At 39.0% G+C, this 25,405-nt stretch overlaps 1 protein-coding gene across 3 annotated transcripts; it reads left to right on the forward strand.

The window, feature by feature from the left end:
• Window positions 1-495: 495 nt before the first annotated feature.
• Window positions 496-22,327, forward strand: HSPA4L (heat shock protein family A (Hsp70) member 4 like). Of its 3 annotated transcripts, XM_071555563.1 has the most exons (20): window positions 496-823; window positions 4,881-4,938; window positions 6,410-6,550; window positions 7,733-7,855; window positions 9,245-9,344; window positions 10,680-10,813; window positions 11,414-11,658; window positions 11,743-11,819; window positions 12,970-13,121; window positions 13,527-13,633; window positions 14,049-14,182; window positions 15,387-15,586; window positions 16,405-16,452; window positions 17,569-17,670; window positions 18,194-18,328; window positions 18,674-18,799; window positions 19,428-19,535; window positions 20,495-20,614; window positions 20,941-21,102; window positions 21,550-22,327. In XM_071555563.1, the coding sequence occupies exons 1-20, from the start codon at window positions 717-719 to the stop codon at window positions 21,742-21,744; spliced, it is 2,574 nt and encodes an 857-aa protein (XP_071411664.1). In that variant the 5' UTR covers window positions 496-716; the 3' UTR covers window positions 21,745-22,327. The 3 variants fall into 3 exon arrangements, with proteins under 3 accessions (XP_071411664.1, XP_071411665.1, XP_071411666.1); XM_071555564.1 differs by lacking the exon at window positions 16,405-16,452 and having other exon boundaries at window positions 15,387-15,598; XM_071555565.1 differs by lacking the exon at window positions 16,405-16,452 and having other exon boundaries at window positions 497-823.
• The last annotated feature ends 3,078 nt before the right edge of the window (window positions 22,328-25,405 follow it).

Here is a 25,405-nt window from a genome sequence, read left to right on the forward strand (position 1 = left end):
GACACAAATCAAGGACAGTCTTCCATATGTGCTGGCAGTGGGTGGAATCGAGAGTCTGAACTCCTTGCCGATCCCTAGCACCAGGTGCCATCCCCACCTCTGTTTTGGACACAAGCCGTCTTGGCTCCATTTTCAATGCCTAACTTGGCTTTCCAACACAGGGCTAATCCTGCACCTTGGGCCTTAGGGTTTCCCAGGCCACCACCTGCTCCAGGAGCCAAGGGTCTGTCCCGCTTCTCAGGCAGCTCTCTAGTAACTCGCTCCCGTCACGGCTGCATTAATGACCCCAATCACCGCCCGGCACTAATTGCTGTGGGTTGTTAAATCTCATTAACTCGGGCCCTGTGACACCCAGCCCGCGCCCTGGCGGTGTCCCCGCGCTCCCTTTAAGGGCGGGCGGGGCGGTCCCATCTTGTCGCGCTGACGCGGGGCGGGGAGGTACTTCGGGCGGCGCCGCTCCCACCTCCTTTGCCCGCCTCCCTCCACTTCCAGATCCTTCTGGAAGGGCAGAGCCGCCCGAGCGCTGCCGGAAAGAGCCGAGGCAGCGGCGGGGCCGGGCGTGCTCCCTGCCGGCGGCGCTTGCGCACGGCGGGGCTGCTGCCGGTTGGTGCCGCCGGTCCGCAGTGGGGAGCGGCGGGAGCGGAGCCGGGGCAGGTCCCAGTCCCAGTATCAGTCCCAGCGGAGCCGCGGCGGCGCGGGCAGCTCTGGGCGCAGTCATGTCTGTGGTGGGCATTGACCTCGGCTTTCTCAACTGCTACATCGGCGTGGCGCGGAGCGGCGGCATCGAGACCATCGCCAACGAGTACAGCGACCGCTGCACCCCGTGAGTACCTGCGCTCCCGGAACCCGGCGCTGCTGCTCCGCCCGCCCGGGGCAGCCCCGCATGTCCCCGCGGGGCCACGTGCCCCCCGCGCCCCGTGGCGCTCCCCGCGTGGTCCCCCTGGGCGCTCCAGCCCCCGCGGCGGGAGCCGGGTACGTGCCCCTTCCCGGGAACAGGCGCAGCGCTGCATGTGCCGAGGCTGGAGGTTGCCCGGGAAACACTCGTGTGTCCGTCTGTGTGCCCCGCGTCTTGGCTCTGCGTGTCCTTGAAATCCCGCGCTGTGCTGGTGGATGTGCCGCACAGCTCCAGAGACACAATGGACATTTATTTCTGCCCTTGTCACGCTTTGGTTTTGGGTAACTAAAGATCTGCGCGGAGTGCATGTGTTTCCCCAACTCTGGAACGGCTGCCAGGGTTGGAAGCGTTTTCATTAACAAACAATTATATGATAGAGTGGTGGCGAGACTAGGGAGGAGGAGGTTGATTCACCAGGGAAACAGGGAAGTGGCATGATGAGTTTCCTCTCCTTAAACCTGTTCTTACTTGCACCGCATCTGCTGGCCGTGAAATACCGAGGTCTGGAGAGGAAGACGCGGGGGGGCAAAGTGGGCAGCGTCTGTGATGATGGGATACGCAAGAGTAGGTGGAGATTTTGCTCCTCTGTTTCTATGGGATACGTCTAGGATTTTCACAGCTCTATTCTGTCCATAATTTTCAAGGAGAATTCAGGAATTCTTGTAATACTTAGAAAAATGGGTTGGATGGCGCTTCCATTTCTAAAAGGACTTTGTAGCCAACAGAGAAAGCTGTTTCTGCTGTGTGAGGTTGTAGTAACTTCAGCATTACTGTCCTTTCGATCTCGGAGAAATGTAGGTGTTGGTTTGCTTTCTAAAAAGTTGTTTTTTAGAAGTGCAAAGAAATTGAGCACCAAAATGCATAGTTTCTGTTTAATGGAAATACTCTTTAAAACTCCTTTTACTCTAGAAAAATGTATTTGTCACCTTAGCTCTGAAGAAGTCGTTATCCTTGTGCACCATTTATGAGAACTGAAATTCAGGGACTTCTCAAATTGAGTGCAAGGAATCCCATTAAGTTGTTGCCCAAAAAACCCTCAGGCAGCTGCACTTTCCTTCTCCCTTATGATGACGAGTGCTTCCCATTAGCTGATTTTGAAGTGTGTTCTTTGTAGGAAAGCTTCCTTACAGTTAATATTTTTCACGTTAATGTCTGATTACTTCCAAGATACTTGCAAAGTGATTATGAAAGAAGTTCAAGTTGTCAATTATAGCATCTGGAGTACACATACAATTTAAAGACAGTAGCTGTCTCACTTCAGGTGACGTTTTCCTTGGCCTTCTCTGTCTCAAAATGTAGTAACACACAAGAACTTGAGGAACACTCTCATGCTCTTGTCTTGAGGCAAACCAAAGGTAGGTCAATAGAAATGTTACAAGTTTATTACTGTTATATAAGTTTACCGTACTAGCTAAAGCTTTAGGCAGGATGCAAGTGATGTGGGCACTTTTCTTCTTATTGCATAAAGCAACACAGTAAATGAATTCCTCATTTAAATGTTCCTACACAGGTGCTTACGTCATTCAGATACTTAAGTTACCTAATGGTTAACATGGATTGGAGATGTCCTAAATACTTGTGACTTACTCCCAAAAATAATAAAGTTAATGTTTGCTGCGTCTGTATAGCACTGTGTAAAAATACCTGGACAAGCCAGTAACCCCTTTCACGTGCAGTGTGCTGTTATTAAGCCATGTAAAGATCCTAGGATAGGGCCTAAAGGTAGGGCAGTCCTGGCTGCATTCATCGTGGGCAAGGTTTATCAGTGCAGCCAGATTCCAGCTTTGGAGCTGGCTCACATACCTGTGCCATACTGCTGTGAGCAGCACTGCTTTACTCTAAGGGTTACTTCAGTCTACAGACAAAAGCAGTGTAGACTTAGGGAAGATTTGTATTACCACAGTTTAACACAGCATTCTTAAGTCATAAATCCAGTGTCCCAGTTCTTACATTCAGGTGGTCCTTTGTTACTATTTGCCTTAAATGTACGTCCTGTAATCTAATGCTTGGGATTGTTACTGTTTGTGAGATGTGTATCATCTTGGAAGGTTTAGTACAAATATTTTTAGAAAGAAAGGAAAACGACTTTGCCATTAAGCCATCCATTTCAGTAGAACTTGTATATTCTAAGGCTTTTGGCCCTTGCATCTCTTTGGAAGTTAACTGACACTTGGCCTTTTTTGAACTGGCAACTCCAGCCAGTCTGTTGTACATGTTTACAGTGCCCCTGGCACGTTAAACTCATGGCAAATGGCCCTTCCAATGCTCTCCTTCACCACTGTGATTTTTGTGGAAAAACAGCCAATTGCTGATAGCTCATTACTTTTAGGAACTTTTTTCAGATCACATGTGATTAGTATGATCACATACTGTAATTAAAGACCATGAGGCAGCATGTTCTTCGAAACAATGCAGGGATTGGATTGAAATGGCCTTCTGGTGAAAAGAGTTGCTACCTTTAGTAATGTCTGTGTATTGCTCTATAGCTTTCCTCAAAGCAAGCTGACAGTAGTGTTGGGGGAAGAAATTCAGTATCCTTAGGGTGAATGTTTTTCCTAGAGGGCTGTCTTGGATACTGCAAGTGTTTGGAGCCAAAGAGAGCATATTTATTTTTTGAAATTGCTGCTTCCCAGCCAAGGGAGGAAGAAACCATCCATCCCTCTGTGCTGGAAGTGAGTAATGGAAGTAAACCATGACAGGAGTTACAGTGGATCAGGTAGCTTCTGACTTGATGCTTCATGCTCTGCATGGGGTGTGTGTCAGTAATTCTGTCAGCAGAGTCAGATTCCTGCACTGAAAAGCTGTCATACAATAGCATTACTTTGTAAACCATTTACTTTATAAAGTTCTCTTTTGTCTGACCTTCATTAATTATCTCCAGGTATGCTTAGGAACTGTAGTGTTGTGATGTTAAAAATGGTAAAAGCTGTTTGTGAAATCTGAACTGCATCTGAAAATGTAGGGAAATGCCTTGTCTTGTTTGCACCAGTGAATTCTGGAGGTTTTTGCATGTTCAATGTGATGTCACAGAGAAGAGGTTGCTAGAGGATACTACCAAATTACAGTGCCCTTGTAGTGATGGATGGAGAGGAGGCAGGAAACAATCTGCTATAATGACCTTTATACATTCATTAAACAATTACATTTGAACTGTATGAAATCTGGTTTGTATCTGCTACTTACACCTGAAGGGTTTTAACCAGATTCATTCCCTTTTGGGGAAGAGTTCTATGTGAAATCTGTAATGTCAAGGTATGGTGATAATGACTTCAAGAAAAAAAACAGCCATTTCCAAAGGTGGTGGTGAGGGGGACCAAATGGTGACTGGGACCTGGGGCAGCCTTTGGTGTTCAGTGGTGAGACAAGAAGCAGCAAGGGGCTGTGGACTGCATTAGAGCTTCCAAAGCCCTGGGAGCTGTTTCAAGATGTGTCCCCTTTTGCCTGTTTGCAGCATGTACCTGGTAGTCCTCAGTTACAGAAGTGCTCAACAGCTTGTGGGCTGTTAAGCTCCCCTGGGCTTAGATTTTCTTGGTTTTTCTGCAGTTGTTTTAGGATTATTTCTAAGGGCTCTTAGAGTGTGAATGTCCTCCCATCAGACTCAAGGGTTGCTGAGTCAAGAAAACATGACTGGAAAAGTTCAGGTTTTTAAATTAAATGTCATGGGCTTCTTGTCACAATTAGCTGTGACCTAAAAGTGACTATTCATGCTTTTCCTTCACAATAAGATCTGTAGAATATGAAAGCATTCACAAAATTCCCTAAATGCAATTATAATGACAACAATTGAAGTTACTTCCAGTTTCTAAACTAATTTGCAAAGAATAATTAGAATTCCATTTCAAGTTCTGGTCCTTCATTCAGTAATGCTGTTAAACGTCACATTGATGTTCTGCTACATGAATTTTTGTGAATGTTTTGAAGTACTGTGGAAATATTTTATGATGTTTTCTTTTAAAGCTGATTATTTTTTTCTGTTTTTACTTAGAGCATGTATATCTTTAGGATCAAAGACACGAGCCATTGGGAATGCAGCAAAGAGTCAGGTAAATGGATCACAAACTTTATTATTACTTACTAGACTTACCTCCTGTTGAACTGTCAAAAGAGAAGTAATTAATAAAGTTGATAATTTTCCATTTTGAAGTGAATTTTCTGTAATAAGTATACATTTTGCAGTAGTAATTACTGTTTCAATAATGTATTCCCTGTATTACAGTTCTAACAGTATTTCTGCATTGTTTTGTTATACAGGGTGGGAAAAAACCCAGAAGAAACAGAAAACCTTGTTTGTTCCCCAGTAAAATAACATTATTTTCTCACTTAAAACAGCAAGAATAGAGGTCATAATTAAATCTCCACTGGGGCTGGGGAGCTATACTGTGGTTATGCTTTGGAAAAGCTGAAACTGAAGTTGAATAGTTTGAAAGAGATACTGGTTGTTGCTTCTAATGTGAAGTGAATGCATTTTAGTTATGTTCTATCTCACTTTTGAGCTTTGAACAGAAGTGAAATCTGTCTGATCCTCAGTAAATTCACTTGCAACCTAAGAAAACCTCTGTTTGAGTGAAAAAAAAAACCAAACAAAACAAACATGGAAAAGATAGTAATAGCCAGTATGAATCTACAAATTCAAAATTCAGATCTACAAATTCAAATTCTTGCTCCCTTTCTTTGCATTGATGCACATGTTAGCATGTTGAGGACTTCCTTCCCCTTAGATTGTGTAAATTTGGAAGTTCACCTGGCAGGTGTGAAGGCAGTAGAACCCTCCTGATGTAACGTGAGCAGACAGTAAATACAGAGGCTGTATTGCTTTCATTCTGAGCACTTTACACTTTTTATCTGATCTCAGCCCCTGAATTTTGCTGCTGATAAAGTGTCCTGTCAGTATTCTTCCCAGCTGGGAATTTTGTTGTTTATACTGTAAACTAGTTCATCTTGGGCAAGATTACCCCGGAGTAGTTTTTTCCGATAGCTCAAATACTGCATTTGTTGGGATTTGTTTGTTCTGGCCCTTGTTTTGCTTAAAAAGATGCCCTTAAATAACTGGGTTGAAACACTGATGAGAGAATAAGTGCGAGGAAGCTTTATGTCCAGTTGAGATCTAAATTAGAAGAGAACTTCAAAGGAAGTGAAATGTGTTCATTTGTTGAAAGTTCATTTAAGGTTAAAGTAGGTAACAACTTCATTTATTCTTACAGACAGCCATTGCAACAATGCATGATCTCAAATATTGCATACTGTATCAGAAAGTTCCTCTAAAGTAAAAAGCACAGTGAAAATTGATGGCAGCAAGCTAATGAGTATTAGAGAGAATAAATTTGAATTTTTTTCATGGAGGCCACGGATTAAAAAAAATAGATGATTCTTTCTCTCTCCACACACATTGCTTTCCAGTGAATGTGTAGGACCTGACATGGGTCAGTGTGTGCATTAAGGTCAGCATAACATGACCTTTCTTCATGGGCCTCTGTAGCCTACATGGCACGGTTAACTAAAATATCTTTTCCACAGATTGTCACAAATGTAAAAAATGCAGTACATGGTTTCAAAAAACTGCATGGAAGAGCATTTGAAGATCCTTACATACAAGCTGAGAGGGCCAAACTTCCCTATGAACTTCAGAAGATGCCAAATGGCTCTGTAGGAGTAAAGGTGAGTTATGGCTTTGGGCAGAGTATCTTTAGTTGGTAGATTCAGACCTTTGTCACTTCCTTCATGAATAGACTTACATTTTCCTTAAGAGGGCTCTAAATATATTCCTGTTTCTCAAGTCCTGTACTTTCCCCAACATGTCCATTGAGGTTTCTCATCAATTGTATTTGCTTTCCATAGTACTTTCCATTAGCAGCTTTTCACCTCCCCCTATTAGATTTACCTTTAATGTGTTCAAATACATTGAAAAAATTACAGTGTGTGATTATTGATTTTCATCTGAGTTTAGGTCTTAGACATGCAGAGACCAAGTTTCAGGAAAGCAAGGTAATGCTTTGAAAATGAAATTTGAACAAGTTATTTTTAGTGTGCTTCCAAACTAAATGGCTGGAAAGTGCTTTTCTCAGAGTTCAGGCTTTCTGGCTTCAATTTCTGAATGTGTTTATCTTTTAGCATTTTAGTTTGGATCAGAAGTGCACTTTTTAAGCAGATTTCTCTGTCATCCTCAATAAACTTTGAGTTGCTTTTTGACAGGGCTTCATAACATAGAGTGGGTTTTGTTCTTGTACACCTGCTCATATCACCCTAATTGCAAGTGTAAACACAGCTGCTGCTGATCCTTCTGGTTTTCTCTGCACAGGAGTGCTTGGGATTACTAGAGAGACAGTAGCCTATCAGGAATTCAGGACACAGAACCTCACAGAACCTGAAGGCTGAGGATTCAGATGTGTTTCCTGAGCAGGGCAGGACTGTTATAATTGCCTTGTTTGCAGCTTCCCTGCCTCATGTCCTTGAGTGACCCTTGCAGGAAGCAAATGCACCTTGGGTTTGCTCCAAAACACTTTAATTTCAACTTACGTTAGGACACAGTGATCCTATATGTATTATGTTGTTGTTTTTTAAATTAAAAAAAAATCATGAGCAACAGAAATACTTTATCATTGTGAATAGCTCCTTGAGGTAACTGAGGTGTAAAGTTTCCCACAAAGCAATTTTCAGCTGAACTGCTTTAAGATTTGTTGTAGGTAGCACAGATCTGTAGCATCAGTTGGTATGGAGTTATTTGTGTGTAGAGTCTGGTATTAAACTTGAGTCTCCATTCTCAACATTACAAATTATGTCAAACTTACACATCTTAAGAGTTGAGATGATTGATTATGGAATCACAATTCTCTGTTTCAGGTGAGATACCTTGATGAAGAGAGACTCTTTGCAGTTGAACAGATTACAGGAATGTTACTGGCCAAACTGAAAGAGACTTCAGAAAGTGCTTTGAAGAAACCAGTGGCAGACTGTGTGATTTCGGTAAGTGGTAATATATTTACTGCAATCTATAGACAGTTTTATGTAAGCCAGGACCAGTTATGCCATGGTGCAGTGGTAAGAGATGTAAGTGGTGGATAGAAATCGTATCCCAAAAAATAGGCCTTTGTTAAAAGTTTTCCAAATGAGAATACTTTGGGAATTGCGTGAGAGAAGATGAAAAGTTTGTTAAATCAAGAGTGTGTTTTCAGAAAGAACATGTTGCTTAAGCTGATCCAAACTGCCCATCTCCAAGGGCTGCATACAGTATTCCTGATTACTGTAGTTCCTGTTGTAAATGGAAGCTGTCCTATGTGTAAGCATATCCTCCTTGATTCCAAAGAACCTTCCCAAAGTCATGTTAAATTTCTCTGTTTTTACATAGTTGAGCCCTGTTGTAGTGCAGTCGAGAGTTGCCTGAACTCTCTGAGGGTCATACTGACAATTTGAGAAGCCCAAACTACTTGTTTGAAAAGGTCTTTTGTCTTTTGCCTGCGTTCTTTTTTTAGCTGGTGTCCTTACCCACGAGGAGGTTCTGTTCCTGATACAAATGCTTCTGTCTGCTTTTCACATGGTTTTTGTTTTCTGGCTCTGGTGGGAAGTCTGGGCATGAAGGATTGCAGAGACATTGCATCTATCAGAGATGTAGGAACTGGAAAGTCATGTACTTTAGCTGTTAGAAATCCACTTTGATGTTCTTCTTTGCCTTGTTGTGGTATATAAAGACATTTGGAGAGCACCTCCCATGTACACAGGGATCCTTGGCAATACACCACAGTGGCAGCCAACAAAACACTATGAATGTGGTTCTGACTGGAGCTGAAGATGTGCCAGCTGATGGCATCCAGTTTCTAAATGAACTCTGATTGTGCTTTTGCTATTTTTGGTGGCAATGCGTGTTGTAGCTCACTGTAAGCTGGCACTGTGGTGGAGGTGATACCTGAAAAATGGATACAGGTTCAGGTTTAGTTCCAGCTCACCTCAGTGTTTCTGCCTGTAACTTACTTTTGGGCTGTGTGTGAATATTAATTGTGTTGACTTTGTCCTGCACAATTGTTTTCAGTAACTGGTAGTGATTTTAAGATCAGACTCATCAGAAGAATCTGAGAGTTCAGGGTTTGTTTGTTTGTTTCCTTTGGTGCTTAAATCTGCTTTATTTAAAACAACCCTGGATACCACTTTATTTCTGTCATATTTTGAAATTTTAATTAAAATACGAACTAAAATGAATCACCTACCTATTTTATTCAGACTGCCTTATTAATTTGCAGCTAGTTTGTAACAGTATTTGTGGCAGTGACATTTATAGGGTAGCTTAATGGGCAAGTCTGACTAATTTAAATTAAAGATTCTGTATTCCATAATACCCTATGTTATTGTTTTTGGAAACAGGTCCCTAGTTTCTTCACTGATGCTGAAAGGAGATCTGTAATGGCAGCTGCACAGATTGCAGGATTAAATTGTCTGAAGCTGATGAATGAAACTACAGCAGGTAAAGGGCAGAAAGTTTTTTTCTTTCCCTTTTAAACCCATATAGGCTCTTGAATGTGAGGGTGATGACATCCTGCTGTTACACAATTAGGAGCTTGGGAAAGAGCTATCTGGGCTGATACTGCCCAACCCAGCTTGGGAACTGGAAGCACAGCAGTGGGTTGGTGTGCAGCACTGAAGAGGTGTGGTAGGAGTTGGAGTTTGCTAACTTGAACACGGTGCCACGGGGGAATAGCTTTGGAAATAAAGTTGAGATTTGTGCTTACTTCTCTGCTGTACCATGGACCTACAGCTGTATCAGAAAGGCCTGAACTACCTTCAGAATCCCTTCATGATCCAGCTGGGGTGTGCACCTGACTTAAATTCTCAATTGCTATATTAAATAGTGGTATAGTACTGTATTATCAGATGCATCTGGAATATCATGGTAAATAATGTGGGTGTGTAGTAGGGTCTTTTGTTTTTCTTGCCAGCTTGCTAGAAGATGGGTATACTGGAATAAAAATTAAAGTCATGGAAGTATTAGAGAAATACTTTCATCATAAGCAAATACTTAGTTGAAGTGATGCACATTGAAGGGAACCTTTAAAGTATAATCCAAAGATTTTTCATTTTTAACTATTTAATGTGTATGCTTTGAGCTACTTCTACATAAACTGCATTTCTATGGAGCTTTTCCAAAGTGGATTTCCTGATTGTATTTACAAACAACTTGAATTGTATGACTTTTCAGATATTCAAGTCAACTTGAGCGTGTGGGGTAATGACAGTTTAAACTTGTGGCAGTCCTGTCAGCTGTAGCAATGGCACAACCTTTTCTATAAAGTAACTTCCCTCTTCTGGTTAGGGTTGGCCATAGAAATACTTAACACTTCATGAGAACTAAAGTTGGAGCTGTTTAAGTCAGTAACTTTTATTTTTCTTGATTTAAGTTCTCTTTGCTTTTAGAAAGTCTCAACAACTTTCCAAATGAGTGCTGATAGTGAAATCTTAGATTCATGTAAACTAGTCTTCCAAAACACTTTTTTTTTTTATTTCTCAGATATGCTTGAATTTGCAGAGGTAAAAAAATACTGAAAGTAAAGCATTTCAAAGGAGAGGTGTGAGCATGAGGCTTTATCTGTGCAATTTCACAGTAGTGTTAAACCTTCACTTGACATCTCCACTCTTGTCAATGAAAAATGTGTTTTCAATATGTTTTCAACATATGAGCAATTAATGGAGGTGTTTAGTAAGGGTAGACATGGGTAGTGTCTGTCTCTTGGTAGTGCTTTTAATGCACACTTCATATCTGTCTATGGCTTGTCCTTTACTTCCATGAGTTGGTGTTTTTCAGTTGCATTAGCCTATGGAATATACAAGCAAGATCTGCCAGCCTTGGAAGAGAAGCCAAGAAATGTGGTCTTTGTAGATATGGGGCATTCTGCATATCAAGTTACCATCTGTGCTTTTAACAAGGGAAAACTGAAGGTAATCTTTTAAGTCACGCAGTAAAATTCCATATGCCTGAAGTATTTAATATTCAAAACACTGCTCTTTGGAAAAATTATTTTTTAAATATCTATAGCAAATACTTTTTAGAGGGTGAAATTTTAAATGTGGAAGAACCATGCTTGGCTATTTCAGCAAGTCAGTTTTTGTAAAAATGCAGAAGTGAAGTATCCTAAAGTGTGTTTTGAAAAGTGCTTCATAATTGAGCACTCTGCAGTTTTTGTGCCATGTTACATCACTGATATGTTTGCATACTCATGTACTCTCATAAGCACTGTAGTTGGGCAACTGACTTAGTCATGGGAAATTCTTGAAATGCCAGAGTTTGCTCCATGATGCTGGGGTTTTTTTCCCAAGTTCAAAGTCTTAAATCCAATAGAATGCAAGGTAAAACTGAACAGTCTTCACATCCTGGCTTGGAGACTTTTATCTGTGAACTGAATGCTTTTGTGAACTTGGCTTTGGTAGAAAAAAAAGTCATCTGATGTCGTGTGGAAGATGATAGCAAGTTTTGCTGTGTTGAGTAAATGACACAGAACAAACATTGTCGTTCTAATCTTTTTCTTTCACTTCTGTCAGGTCTTGGCTACTACTTTTGACCCTTTTGTAGGTGGTAGGAATTTTGATGAGGCTTTGGTAGACTACTTCTCTGAAGAATTTAGGACAAAATACAAACTGAATGTAAAAGAGAATGCCCGAGCGCTGCTGCGATTGTACCAGGAATGTGAAAAACTCAAGAAGCTTATGAGTGCAAATGCTTCTGACCTTCCACTCAATATTGAGTGCTTCATGAATGACCTTGATGTCTCCAGTAAGATGAACAGGTACTGCATGCTGTTCTCACTGAGGTGCAGGGGAGTGTGGTCCCTAAGCTGCCTTGTAACATGAACACTCTCCCTGTCCTGCAGAGCTCAGTTTGAGCAATTGTGTGCTGCCCTTCTGGCCAGAGTGGAGCCTCCTTTAAGAGCAGCCATGGATCAAGCAAGTAAGTAGGAGTTCATTTTTAGGTACTGCTAATAATCCAGTTGTCCTCGATCTCCTAATGATTATATTTTTAATATATTTTTGTATTTATTAGAATTGCAAAGCTAAATACTGAAAAGTTAAATGTAAGTTCCATTCATATGCTTGTCATGTCTGCATGATCCCCTTCCTGCCTCATTTAGTGCACATGCCACACTGCAACCTTGGTTATTGACTCATTCACCCTGTGTCATGGCAAAGGCTGGCATTCTGAATTTTTTTAAGAAACACAGAACAACCAAACAAAAAGGATGATGGAGAAAAAATATTCTTTACTGCAGCCTTCTGGGCAGCCTGTTCCATGTAATACATACATGTCTTCACTGACCTGAGAAGTTAGCAGTATATTCTTAAAATAAACTACCTGAAGCATGTGCAAATAACAAGTTGGTTTTTTGTTTTTCTTTGCCTAATGTAATATAAAGGAGAGAATAAAGACTTTCACAGGAAGAGGTTTTACCTCTAATTCCAGCATCTTCATCTAAAAGAAAGGGAAGAATTCTACTTCTCTTGTGACTTGCCTAGATAGCTAATACAGGAATCAAAAACCTGAGTAATGCTGAGCAGAGCTGTTCAAGGACTGATAGTAGTTTGAGATGATTTATACACATACCTTGAATTCAGAAATAAAAAGTTAACCTGCAAGTACAGTCTACTGTTCATTAGATATATTTAGCTAAAGGTTTTGCTTTACTTTTTTGGCAACCAAAACTAAGGCAGACATAAAGTGAGGTATATTTAGGGTTCGTTTTCTTGTTCTTGTTCAGGCGATGTGAGATACCGTCAGTAGGGTAGGGCTGCTAAAGACGACCCACTTTCACACGTTTGGGTTTATGCACACCAGAAAGGGAATGCACATGGACAGCACATTTCAAAGAACTGCTGTTCTCGTTGATGCTTGGCTTCTGCATTTTCCAGGTTTATGCAACTAGAAAACTTTGTAGCCTGCAGGAGGGACAGAGTGTTAGAAAGATCTTGTCAGCTGTTAAACATATTCGGTGCTTGTGTCGGGATTATAAGAGGACTCTTACCTTTTCTGCCTTTGCTTAGTTGTTCAAAGACAGCTTTTGATACCTTGATGATAACTTAAGACCATGCACTCTCTTTTCTAGAACTTCAGCGTGAAGATATCTACAGTATAGAAATAGTAGGTGGAGCTACTAGAATTCCAGCAGTGAAGGAACAGATCTCTAACTTTTTCTGTAAAGAAATAAGCACCACGCTAAATGCTGATGAAGCTGTTGCAAGAGGCTGTGCCTTGCAGGTATAGTTATTGAAATAAAACTTTGGTATTGTGCTTCTTTCAATAGTTGGTGACAGGGTCCATGTCAGAAATTATTCTGTTACATTCATTAATTTGTTGCTGTGTCTTGTTAGAGACGTTTGAATTTGATGACCCAAATTGTGCTGTCCCATTTTCATGTAGTCATTTGGAAGCTTTGCTGAGTATCTTCACTGAATATCACAGGGGAAGTACCACCTATTACTTAAGTCTTTCAGTTCAATTAACTGTAGGAAGTTTCTGTTAAAAAATTCTATGATAAGCAGGATCTCTATATGACCTATATGATTTGTAGCCTCTTAGCACTTAAGTATTAATTCCTGTAGTTGCTATTTATTTGGCTACATGGATATAATAAAATCTTGGTCTTTTTCTTTTTTTTTGTAGTGTGCAATTCTTTCCCCAGCTTTTAAAGTGCGTGAGTTTTCCATCACAGATGTTGTTCCTTACTCTATAACGTTAAGATGGAAATCATCGTATGAAGAAGGAACAGGGTAAGTTGGTACAGTTCTTAGTGCCTGCTATGAAGTGTGTGTTTGTATAACAAGAAAAATGTTGAGCTGTGGGGAAAAACAGCCCTCAGGCTTTGAAGCTGTCATCCACTTGAACAGTTTTAAAATTTTTTTTGCATTATACCTTTTGATTTCCAATTACTGCTTAATAATTGGAAATACATTTAAGAAATGTTGTGGTGAAATTGCTTAATTTTTGGTAAGTGTAATACTTAATGTAGAGTCCAGCTTTGAGACCGAGAGGCCTCCAACCTCCACATGTTGTCCTAAAATGACTTAAATTAAATTACTCAGCTGTTAGGTTAGCACGGCTGCTGATCAGTAACATACCTTGATTTTCGTGATCCATTAAGTTATGCTCAGAGGTTCAACCTTACTTAATATTTTACTGCTTTAGGGAGTGTGAAGTCTTCAGTAAGAACCATGCTGCTCCATTCTCAAAAGTAATTACTTTTCACAAGAAAGAGCCTTTTGACCTGGAAGCTTATTATACCCATCCACATGAAGTGCCTTATCCTGATTCCAGAATAGGTAAGGAAATGTAAATAGAAACCCCATACTCAGCTCCTGTTGATATTGTGAAGAGTGGTTCTCCTTTCTTCTAAGAGATATTACTTCATATTTCCTGGCTTATAGAAAAGCTTTGTTTCTTTAGAAAGGCTCAGCACAGTCTTCTTGGTTTAAATGTAGTGATCAAACAGTATTGACATCTTTGTTGGACAGTTCCTAAAAAAAGAATTCTGCTTTCTTGAGTCTTATCTCTACAGTTTCTGAATGCTTTAAAACAAGTAGGTACAAATGGGTTTTAGTGCTCTGTTGTCTGTTTTTTTCAATCTCTTTAAAACTGATGAAGATCTTATGTGACTGCTAGCCTGGATTTTTCAAAGAAATTGGATCAAAGAAGCTGTTACCTGTCTGGACAGATAACTTACCTAGTGCTATCTGTCATGTCTCTTTCTGTTAATCTGAGAATGTAAAAGATAGGCATGTCCTCCTATTACACATCTGTAGTAGAGTCTAAAGAATTAAATGGTATGAAAAACTGTCTCAGTAGCTAATGCTGCCTTACTTGAAATATTAATATACTCCTTAAAGTCTTTAATTCATAATTTTATTTACTGGTTTCTCAATCAGATATAAACTTGGTGCCATCTATTTAGCTGTCTGTGCAGGACGTCTGTGGTCTTCATGAAAAACATTCTCCTTTACATCTGCACAGTCTGCATCATCTCCACTCAAATTTCCAGCAAGTTGCACAACAAAAGTATTGACTTAACTACTTCCAGAAGCCTTGATAAGCATTGTTCATACTCCAGAAAGGGTAGTGCAGCCATGTTATCAAATTCATGTTTCAAAAGTCTCCGTTGATTTATTTTTCAGTGTGAAGTTTGAGTTACATGGACAAAAGAAACTACTTGAGATGAATCCCAGTAGTTTCTCTAGTGTGATGGTTACAGAAGGCAGCAAAGTAGAATACCTTGTAAAGTAGTATTTTCCTTTTTTTATGAAATACAGCTGAAGCAAAACCTTGTTACTAATTATCAGTGAACTGGGGAACCAGGTTTTAGTTTATCTACCTGCAGCTTACATTGTAGGATTGATAACTAAGTAGAAAGTTTTCAAGTAGTTCAAGTTAAACCAAGTTTGCTATTCAGGGAATGTGTTTGGTGGTGAGGGGATATCCCTCTTTCATGACTCTTTTGGGACAGCAGTTAAAGTCATCTTTGTTTTCAAGGGCGTTTCACTATTCAAAATGTTGGTCCCCAACATGATGGTGAAAATTCCAAAGTGAAGGTGAAAGTGCGTGTCAACATCCATGGCCTTTTCAGCGTGGCTAATGCTTCCGTAATAGAGAAGCAGAACATAGAGGGGGATCATGACACTCCCATGGACACTGAATCATCAAGTAAGAACCAAGGCAGAGATGAAGAGCTGGTATGTAAAATGGTAAATGTGTACACCATAATTCTGATAAGAGAGCCAATAATGGCAGATTAAATCATAGTGTTTAGCTTTTGAGAGTTACTGCTCCTCTACCCTTAAATTACTTCTTCAGTTACGTAACATGTTTCTTCATGTTTATTGTTAAAATACTGGTGAACTGTGGCACCAAGCAAAAAGAATGTAAAACCAGATTCTAAAGAATTAAGTGTAATTTTTTGGTTGGTTGGTTTTTGTTGTGAGTTTGGTGTTTTTTTGTCATTGTTCTTTACCATCTCTCTTAGTAACAATCTGGTGTTGCTAGCAAATGGCAGCATATTTAATGAGATCTGTTGACAGATTAGTCTTAAAGTTTGTTGTTCCTCAGACAGTATGTTTTCAATGAGTAAAAAATACATGGTATTTGTTTGTATATGGTGGCCTCAGCAGCCTTTCTTCTAAAGTTTGTCCTTAGTAGGTTTTCCCACTTTAGTTCAATATACTACAGGAATTAGAGCAAGTGGTTACATAACTAGCATTACATAATCAATATAATAAGCAACTCCTTTAATACTATACTGCTTTCCAGGAATGTGAGCATATTTGAAATACTAAATATGATGCAGTTCCTTGTGGGCAAGTGCTCTGTATCTGATGTTTGTAATCAACTGGAAAAGGGTTGGAAGTGATAGAGCTGGCATTTAATCTGAGGCAAACTGCATGTGGAGTTCACTGGGCGTTAGTACAAGAGTAACTGCTTCCCTCCTCAGGTTTTGCATTTGTAGTACTCCATTCATCTAACTTATCTTCTGTTTTGCAATGGTGCTTGTCAGCAATTACCTTTCAGTATTGAGGATGATCCCCTTGACTCTGAGGAGGAGGTTTGTGGTGTATATGTATATTATTTTCCCCTCTCTAGCTATTTCCCTGTAGGTAAAACAGTTCCTTCCAGTTGTTGGCTTTTCTGTGTGAACAGTAAGAACAGTGAATTAGGTTTTAGATTTTTTTTTCCACTCTGAAGTGACAAAACTTACATTTTGTAAAATTTTTCACTTCAAACTGCAACTGTGGCCCTGTGCTAGAGTTTGAAATCCTTATATTACATTTTTTGTATTTTGCGGAACTAACAGTAAATTATTTTCATAAATATATAGTTTTATGAATCCAGAAATCTTAATTTCTTGTAACAGAAGCAATTTTGGACCTTTCAGACTTTCTCTGCAGCTTCTTAGTTATCAGTGCTCTGGTTGTCCAAGTATTAGTCATCCTGAAAACTTCAGACCTTACCCATGACTGTTAAGTGTCTTTCAGTGATGACAGGGAGTTGTATTACTTAAACCAAGTGATGAGCACTAGTAATTAGTGATGATGAGCACTAGTAATTAGTGCTGTCTTTCAGATTTTTAAATTTAGAATAAGTCATAAGTGATCAATTTAGGATAAATTTACAGATAAGTGAAGCTTTCATTATTTTGGGTGGCAAGGAGGCAGTGTACTTGGCCATGTACTCTTAAGAGGCTACTACTAAAGAACCTAATTTTTATTAGTCCCACTGTCCTGTGAGACAGAGGCAGGTAATAATGACAGTGATTAAATTACTTCTGCTTTGGATTGCAAACTGTAGAAGTTTAGGTCAAATAAGTTGGAGTTCTGGCTGTTCCATAGAGAACCTATAGTTATTGCCTGTGTTGCTGATGTGTTTCTGGAATGTTCTTTGCTTACATTTTATATGTATTTATTTCTAACTTCAACTGATGTGTAATGTAATTATGTAATGGGGATGGGATAGCAATATCAAGAGGATGAGTAGAATTTTCATTTATTTCGCAAGATAGAAGTACAAGTACTACATAAAACACCTGTTCAAACATGATGAATTAAAATTTTTTAGGATTGATTTCTGAAGTTCATATATTGTCTGTGATCTACTGTAATTGCCATCAGTCTTAAATCTTACTGCAAACCTTTGCAAATCAGTTATGTAACCCTCTCTCTAGGATAAAATGCAGATTGATCAAGAAGAAGGTGTGCAAAAAAATCAAGCTGAACAGCAGAACCAAGCAGATGAGGAAACTGAAAATGCTGGAACTGAAACAAAAGTTTGTATTCACTATTGATAAGACATTTTTTGCCTAGTATTCTCACACTCATTGGTTTTACTAGTTCCAAAACAGAGGACTGTATTTACAGAAGTACATATTTTCATATATAGAGAGATACATGTTCTTATATTGAAATTGTTAAGTTAGGAATCCTACCATAGTACTTTAATTTTCAACATAATATGATTAAGAATCAAACAGGTTTCTGTTATTCAGCCTAGTTTTATAGTGAAGATGTAATTCAGGGATACCTATGAAATATTGTGAAGAATAATATGTAGTGCTTTTAGCTTCTGAACAAGTTTTCTTAACAGCTTTTTATGTTTAAAGAAGTTTCACCAGTTTGGTTCAAAACTAAGGTCATGGTGATTTTGAATACAGAGGAATAATTAGGTGCTAACTTTACATAAGATTAATTTGTAGCTGTCTTAACTAGTTTCATTTGTCTCTCTTTTTTGAGCATAAGCATAGTAATCTTTTCATTTCTGGAAGTTTCTTAGTAGTGTCACTCTTTTTATAGGCTGCTTCTGGAGAAAAGCAAGATCCATCCCAGCCAAAGGCTAAAACAAAAGTTAAGAGTATTGACCTCCCTATACAGGCAAGCCTCTATAGGCAACTGGGACAAGATCTGATCAATTCCTATATAGAAAATGAGGTAAGCAGCATAAACAGATGACCACTCAATGTCACTGTAAATAACCTATCTAAAAAAAATTTGCAATCATCAACTTACTAATTTAGAATTCTTAGGGGGTTTCCCCTTAAAATAAAGGGGATTTGGTTTTGTTGGTGGTTTTGGTGACATTACTCAGTTTTACTAGACTTAACTTACCCTTCCTGGTTGTGCTTGCAGTGAAGATGGCTAAGAGGTAAAAATTTTTATCAGTAGTTGTGAATTAGCAGGCTTCTGCCAAGTTCTCTTGTACAGTTTCAAGTGTGTAGTGACTGAGCTTGACACTTAAAATGCTTTGAGTTTCCAATGAGCTTTTCTCCACCCTAGGGAAAGATGATGATGCAAGACAAGCTTGAGAAAGAAAGAAATGATGCTAAGAATGCTGTTGAAGAATATGTGTATGAATTCAGAGACAAGCTGTGTGGAGTCTTTGAGAAATTTATCACTGAAGAAGTAAGGCTTACCTATATGTTTCAACTGTTGGAAAAAGTTCCTTTGGATTTATAAGTTTTGAGTGTTGGTTCTGTGGAGGTTGCGTAGGTCTCTTGGACTAGTTTTGGAGTAGGAGGTGGCTTGACATCACAGAAGTGAAGTTCAAATTACTCTGGAATCTGACATATGACTTGGAAGCATACAGAGTTCTTCTTTATTGACTCAAAAGTTCCTCAGTGGCAAAGAAAGATTGGGGACGCAGGGAGAAAATAAGAATCCTGTGGTCAGCATAGGAAAGCAGGCCACAAGCTTCTACGTGGTGTGAGTGGGTAGGAATAAAAAGAAAATGAATGGATAATATGGAAGAATGTTAAGAGGTGTGTGGGCTGTCTCAGGTAGCTTCAGGACTGATTTTACAACTCTGATAAACTTCACCTGCAAATCAGGAGTAGGGATGTCCTTGCCTCTCTTATCACTCTAAAATCTTGGCTTTAAAGTCTGTTAAGTACTGTTTTCCTTCACTATCACTTTGAGTATTTTAAGGTGATTAAACAGTCTTTTTTGAGTAGGGATGAAGTTGTGTGCCAGGGAGAGAAGTCTTGTTGACATGTTCACTTCTGAACTGGAGTGTCCCTAACTTGCTTCGTAGGATTCAAACAAGCTGACCTTGATGTTGGAGGACACTGAAAATTGGCTTTATGAAGACGGAGAGGACCAGCCGAAACAAGTATACATGGATAAGCTTCAGGAATTAAAAGTAAGGTTTTAAATTGCTTTCTAGAAAAATCGTCTACGTGTGTTCAGAGGTGGGTGTTCAGGTTGTATATATGTTAGTTATGAAATGAAGGTTATATTTATAACTAGAAGTAGAATTTAACAGGAATTTTGTGCTGCTAATTTGAAAACTTAAAATGAAGCAGGCTGTCACTAGTGACAACATATTTAATTGCTGTGGGATTTTTGTCTTGTTACAGTCCGAAGGAGAGTTTTGAATAGTTTTACTGCACTCCTGGAAATCAGAATTACACTCTGGAATATATGCTCTGTTTTGAGTGGTCTTCTATAGCTGTATCATGAAACCAATTTTTGGGTCTAATGTCTAATGATGAAGACTGAGAGTGCTTTAACAGTATCTTCCACTGTATTATTTGATTAGTAATGATAAAAAAACCAAATCCTTAAATACTTCAGATTTAATAGTCTCATGGGGGAAATGTGAGTTCTGATGAATTACTGGCTACTTTGTAGTAAGTTGAAGTATGTCTCTAGCACTTGGGCTCCAGCTGTTTTCTCAAGTCAGATTTTCTTTGTGAGAGGGATAAGTGATGGAAACAGCAGTATAGGTCCAAGTAACTATCTGATCACCAGTATTCAAGAGAAGGAAAAAACAGACAGTGGATAAAACTAGAAGTTTTCAGATTAACTGTTTGAAAATAAAGCATCCATTAAATCTTGATTTGTTTCTGTTCCAAATGATCTTTTTGCAGAAAACTGCAAAATACTGAGCCTAGTAAGGATATGTACTACTCCTGTGTTTACACTTCTGCGATTTTTTGTTGTTGTTGTTATTGCAGTAAAGCAACATGCAAAGATTTAGCTCTTGAAAGGGTGAGAAAAGAAGTTAAAGGGAGCCTTCCTTCCCATTCCTCATTTTATTCTTAGACCAGACTAAAGGAAATACATATTTTGTAAAGATCTTTGTGCTTACTATTCCAGAAATTTGGACAGCCTATTCAGGAAAGATGCATGGAACATGAAGAGAGACCAAAAGTTCTAAATGAACTGGGAAAGAAGATTCAGCTCCTTATGAAAGCAGTAGAAGCATACAAAAATAAGGTAGAAACAAATTACTTAGTGAATCAAGGATTAGAAGTGCTTTCAGTTTGGCTATAGAGTTTTTTGTGTTTAAAAAGAAATCCTATAGGATTAACTCTTAAACTGCTTTAGAAGAAGGGCTGTTGTATCTCTACTCCTGAGGACTTGAAAACTGTTCTGCATTGGCAGCAAACACAGCTTCTGCATGAGAACATAAATCAAAGATAATGTTTTCCATGGTGGCTTGGAGCACTTGAAATGGATCTCTCAAGTTATGGCTGTTAAGCAGTGTTTCTGAAATTTCATATGCAACATATATTAATTGATGATACAAATATCTCTCCTAGGATGAAAAATACGATCACCTAGATCCTGCTGAGATGGAAAAAGTTGAAAAATACATTAATGAGGCTATGAATTGGTTAAACAGCAAAATGAATGCCCAGAACAAGCTAAGTCTAACTCAGGATCCCATTGTCAAAGTGGCAGAAATACTGGCAAAATCTAAGGTAAAGAAAAAAACAAACCCACCATAAAAATCATTGTTGCATTCTAATAAGGTTTTTTTGAACCAGATTTTGGCCTAGATTTGAGGTAGAATATTACATCTGCAAACATTTTAAAGCTATTAGAAGATTCATACAGAGGGAGCAGCAGTTCTAGCAGTCTTCAGTGCTGGCTGTTGATTTACAGCATACCTCTGCATAAGCCTTTTTAAAATACTGAGTTACAGCAGCTGGCTTTCTGCAGAATGGATTGCCATATAGGTTTGTAATAGATCAGAAGTTCTTAGGTAGTGAAAGGCTTTGTTTCTAGACATAATAGAATTGATAAGTCTAGCCCTTGAAAATTAAATTCCAGGCTATTATAAACCAGAAACAGATTAGAGACATTCTAGTTCAGTGCAGTTGCTGTGCCACCAAATGACCTTGCTGTCTCACTTCTGTCACAACTAGGAATTGGATGGCTTCTGTAATCCCATTATATACAAGCCCAAACCGAAGACAGAACCTCCCAGTGATGGGCAATCAAAAGCTAATGGTGAACACAACGGACCAGTGAATGGACAGAGCGGTACTGAAACAAAACCTGAACCAGCAAAGGACAACCCTCAGCAGACCAAACCCCCTGGAGAAATGGAAGTGGACTAAATGTTGCATTTCTTTTACTTAATTAAAATAGTGCAAGTAACCACAGGGTCCATTCTTTTTGTCTGGTACACACACCTCAGATGTTCAGTTATTCTTAGCCAAACTTCTGTCATTTGTTGATGAGTAGTTTTGAAAGTGTTCTATATTAAATACACCTCTGATGTTCATTTCCACTGATGCTGCTTATGTGGAGCTTTAGCCAAATGTAGATTGTATAAGTCAGTTGAAGCTTTCCCAGTATATTTTATATCAAACATACAGAATTGGTATATAAATGGCAACAATCTACCTTATTTAAAGCTTTCATTGTGGATAAACCTCAGCTCCTTTATTCAGGAAAGAATACTGTATTGCACTACTGATGCTCAAGTGTAGATCTAATTGCATCTTTATTTTGGAAAAATATTGGAATTGAAGTGGCAAAACCTGTCACTTGAAGCACTGACCTTTTTCTAGTTATTGTACTGTTATAATTTAAATATTAAAAAAGAGGTTAGTTGGCATACCAGTTCATAGTCTTGATGTACCATGGGAATTGTATGGTCTTTTTCATATAAACTAAATAATACAAGTTTAAAAGGTTGGGGTTTTTTGTTGTTTTTGGTTTGGTTTTTTTTAGGTTCTCATACCACTAATAATCTTAGTTACAAACTGCTCCAGCACAATGGCTCTGCCATGTGTGCTGAAACTCATGGTCTTGGGTGCACATCACTGTACTTATGTGCTTATGATAGGATGATGCTAATGATAATAGGAAGAAAGGCCTGTTGCAATAGCTTTCCCTTGAAAATGTCTTTTTGTACATGTTAATACTTCCACTTCTTTTGTTTTGAATTAAATTTACATCATATCTCATGCTGGGGAGGAGAAACAATGGAAAAGGTGTTGCACAAGCTGGATATCAGCACCCTGATTTTGAGGTTGCTAAATGCTATTTAGTGCAAACTTGAAAGAAGTGCTGAGAGCTTATTTAAGCCTTGGTACTCAGAGTGTAAAGCTTTTGGACAAGGATCAAAGCAAAAGAGCTGAAAAACTGGATATTGCTGCCCCAAAGATGGAATCTACTTGAACTTGCATAGCTTACCCCTTACCTTGGTCAATTAGTTATCTACTGAAAGTGTCTAAAATGTATTACATAGTGGCCATGTTGTTTTCTTTGATACATCTTGAACATTGTCAAGGTCCAATGTATGTTCCTATATTCCAAATGCTTTTTTCAGTCACCAAGGTACTGTAGCACTTGCTAGAGCCAGTCACTATTGACTTCAAACAGCTCCTCTATTACCAGACTGGGAATGGGCTACTCCAACTATGAGAAGTAGTGTCTTATTTCAGTCACCATAAGAAACTGGGTTTAATTGCAGTGTAATGCCTCAGTGACTTGAACTGTTGTTGCAGAAACAAATTTAGGTGTTCAGATGTGTTAATTGGGCAGTCCTGCAGCAGTTCTCCTGTGTGAGGTGTTGCTGTTGTAAACAAGTGAAGAATCACAATCTTGTTTCTGGCTTTGGCAGCCGTTTTATTTCCAGCCATGTCCTTCATCTTCCATCATGGTTCATGCTACAAATAGTATTCTATGACCTGTGCTAGAGGTAAATTAAACTCTGGTGTATCTTCACAGGAAAAGGAAGCACGACTTAGAGCTGTACATAATATATGTGCCAGACTAGTTCAGGTGCTAGAATTGCGTCTTCATGACTGACATCAAGAGACTGAGATGCATGTGCTTTGCTCTACTTGACTATTCCTCCTCCATGCAATCTAATGGATGGTCTGACACTGTAAGTTTACATATTTAAAGTTCTTGAACAAAAACTGAGTGACCTTGAAGAGCTGCTCTGCAGCTACTCTGCAACCTCAGTCTCTAATTCTGCTATTATAGTCACACCTCTGGTACTGAGGAGGTGGCTGTACTTCAGTATCAGTTGTCCTAAGTTTGTAATGACTGAGCTAGCTCTGGTCCTAGAGGCCTTAACACCATTAATATCTTAATGGCTTTTACCACAGCAGTGTAATGAGTAGCATTCTTAAGTATTGGCTTAAAATCCATCTACACATTAATTTGTCTAGTGGCAGAAGAGTTCAAACAGCAGAAATGTCCAGTGTAAGTTCTTCAATAGCTTAAAAGGTCATGTGCAAGAACAGAGTGTCTTCTGCTCATGGTCATCAGATGCTTAACTACGTTACCAATGTTTGAGGCAATTCTTGGGATAAAGGCTAGAATAATCCTACAGCACGATTAAAAGCAGATATGGTTCAGACAAACAATTGCAAAGTTTTCTTACTAGAATAGGGTTTCTTTGTTGTGCATCTGGTCTGCCTGTAGATCTGTGGTGAAGAGGAATGCTGCCCAGACCACTGACAGCAGCTGGTTGCTGAGGTACATGTTAAGAATTCCTTTCGGAAAGGCAGAGCTGTTCTTCCCATGGTGAGCTTCACATTAAAATATGACTTGTTGATACATAATCTGTTTTCTGTTACAAAGAGATTTTACCAGGACAGATCTAAGGTTCTTAAGTACCTACGTAAGCTATGTACAACTTGAAGGTGAGGCTTTGTGTGTCAGGTTCAAAAAGTGAGTTACCCTGTGGCTACTCTTCACAGTATTAGAATGATTATCTTTGCAACATAAAATTTGTTGGGGAACCAACTCTATGCTACTCTCCATCTTGGATATTTTAAAAGCAGGTATTTGTTGATAATGTCTTATTTGAAACTTTCTCCTGAGGGCAAGATATATTTCTAGCGTTTGAAAACGTTCCCTCAAAAAACATTTGAAAATGTTTTCATTTTGAAATGTCCCATAAAAAGAAAAAAGAAAGGAGGCAACGCTATCTTTGTAAAGGCAGTAGAGTTTTGTTTAAAAAAAATTTAAACACTCTAAAACTTCATGTAAAAATTTAGTCACAAACCAGCAGCAATACTTTGTTTCATTCTACCACTAAGATCTTCCTTCTTTGAAGAGGACTGATTCTTTCCTGGCTGGAGCTTTAATGGGCTTCATTCAAAGAAATGGCTTTAAAAGTAATTTTATTTTCTTTACTAAACTAAGCTGCTACTAGCTATTTTACAACTGATTCATGGGTCCCTTTTCATGTTTTTTTTATTACAGTACTTCAGAATTTCAGGAGTTAGTTCAAGATTCATTCAGATGTAACATGCAGATTTTTAACTATACATTTAAGTTAAGCTTTTATTACACTTCTTCGAGTTACTGCTCCATGACACAATACTGCCAGTGGAGCTGCCTGCCTTGTTTGGTCTGAACTTGAATGAAGACTCCTCTCCCTTGCTTGCTCTTGGTAGTGCCCTTCTGTCACTGTTTAAATCCTGCCTTTGGGGCATGCTTGGCAAACTTGGAGAGTGCAGTTGGGAGAATCCTCACAAGATTGTGTGGCAGCACAGGGTGCCCCTGTTCCTGTTACTGCAGCACTGGGAGGGGAACTGCATCCACTCTGTTGGTAAGATTCCTTTGTATCTTCAACATTTGAAATTCTTTAAGGCTTTAAAAAAAATCTCAGTGTGCTGAACTCCCACCTCTACTACAGATTGTTACACTGTTCTACAATGCTGCATATTTGAAGTGGGGTTTTTCCTGTAAGGATTATGTTGAAACGTAATTTCAGGAAACAAGAAGCTGGCAGGGGACTTTTCTTCCTAC

This window comes from Pithys albifrons, chromosome 5, assembly GCF_047495875.1.
Source record: "Pithys albifrons albifrons isolate INPA30051 chromosome 5, PitAlb_v1, whole genome shotgun sequence".
NCBI classification, from domain to species: Eukaryota; Metazoa; Chordata; class Aves; order Passeriformes; family Thamnophilidae; genus Pithys; species Pithys albifrons.

What these genes read in the sequence shown, in the direction of transcription:
- HSPA4L (XM_071555563.1), top strand. Translation starts at nt 717, where the DNA reads ATGTCTGTGGTGGGCATTGACCTCGGCTTTCTCAACTGCTACATCGGC. An exon ending in TCGTATGAAGAAGGAACAGG is followed by an intron (nt 13,634 to 14,048) that starts GTAAGTTGGTAC and finishes TTACTGCTTTAG; the next exon opens with GGAGTGTGAAGTCTTCAGTA. An exon ending in ATTCCTATATAGAAAATGAG is followed by an intron (nt 18,329 to 18,673) that starts GTAAGCAGCATA and finishes TCTCCACCCTAG; the next exon opens with GGAAAGATGATGATGCAAGA.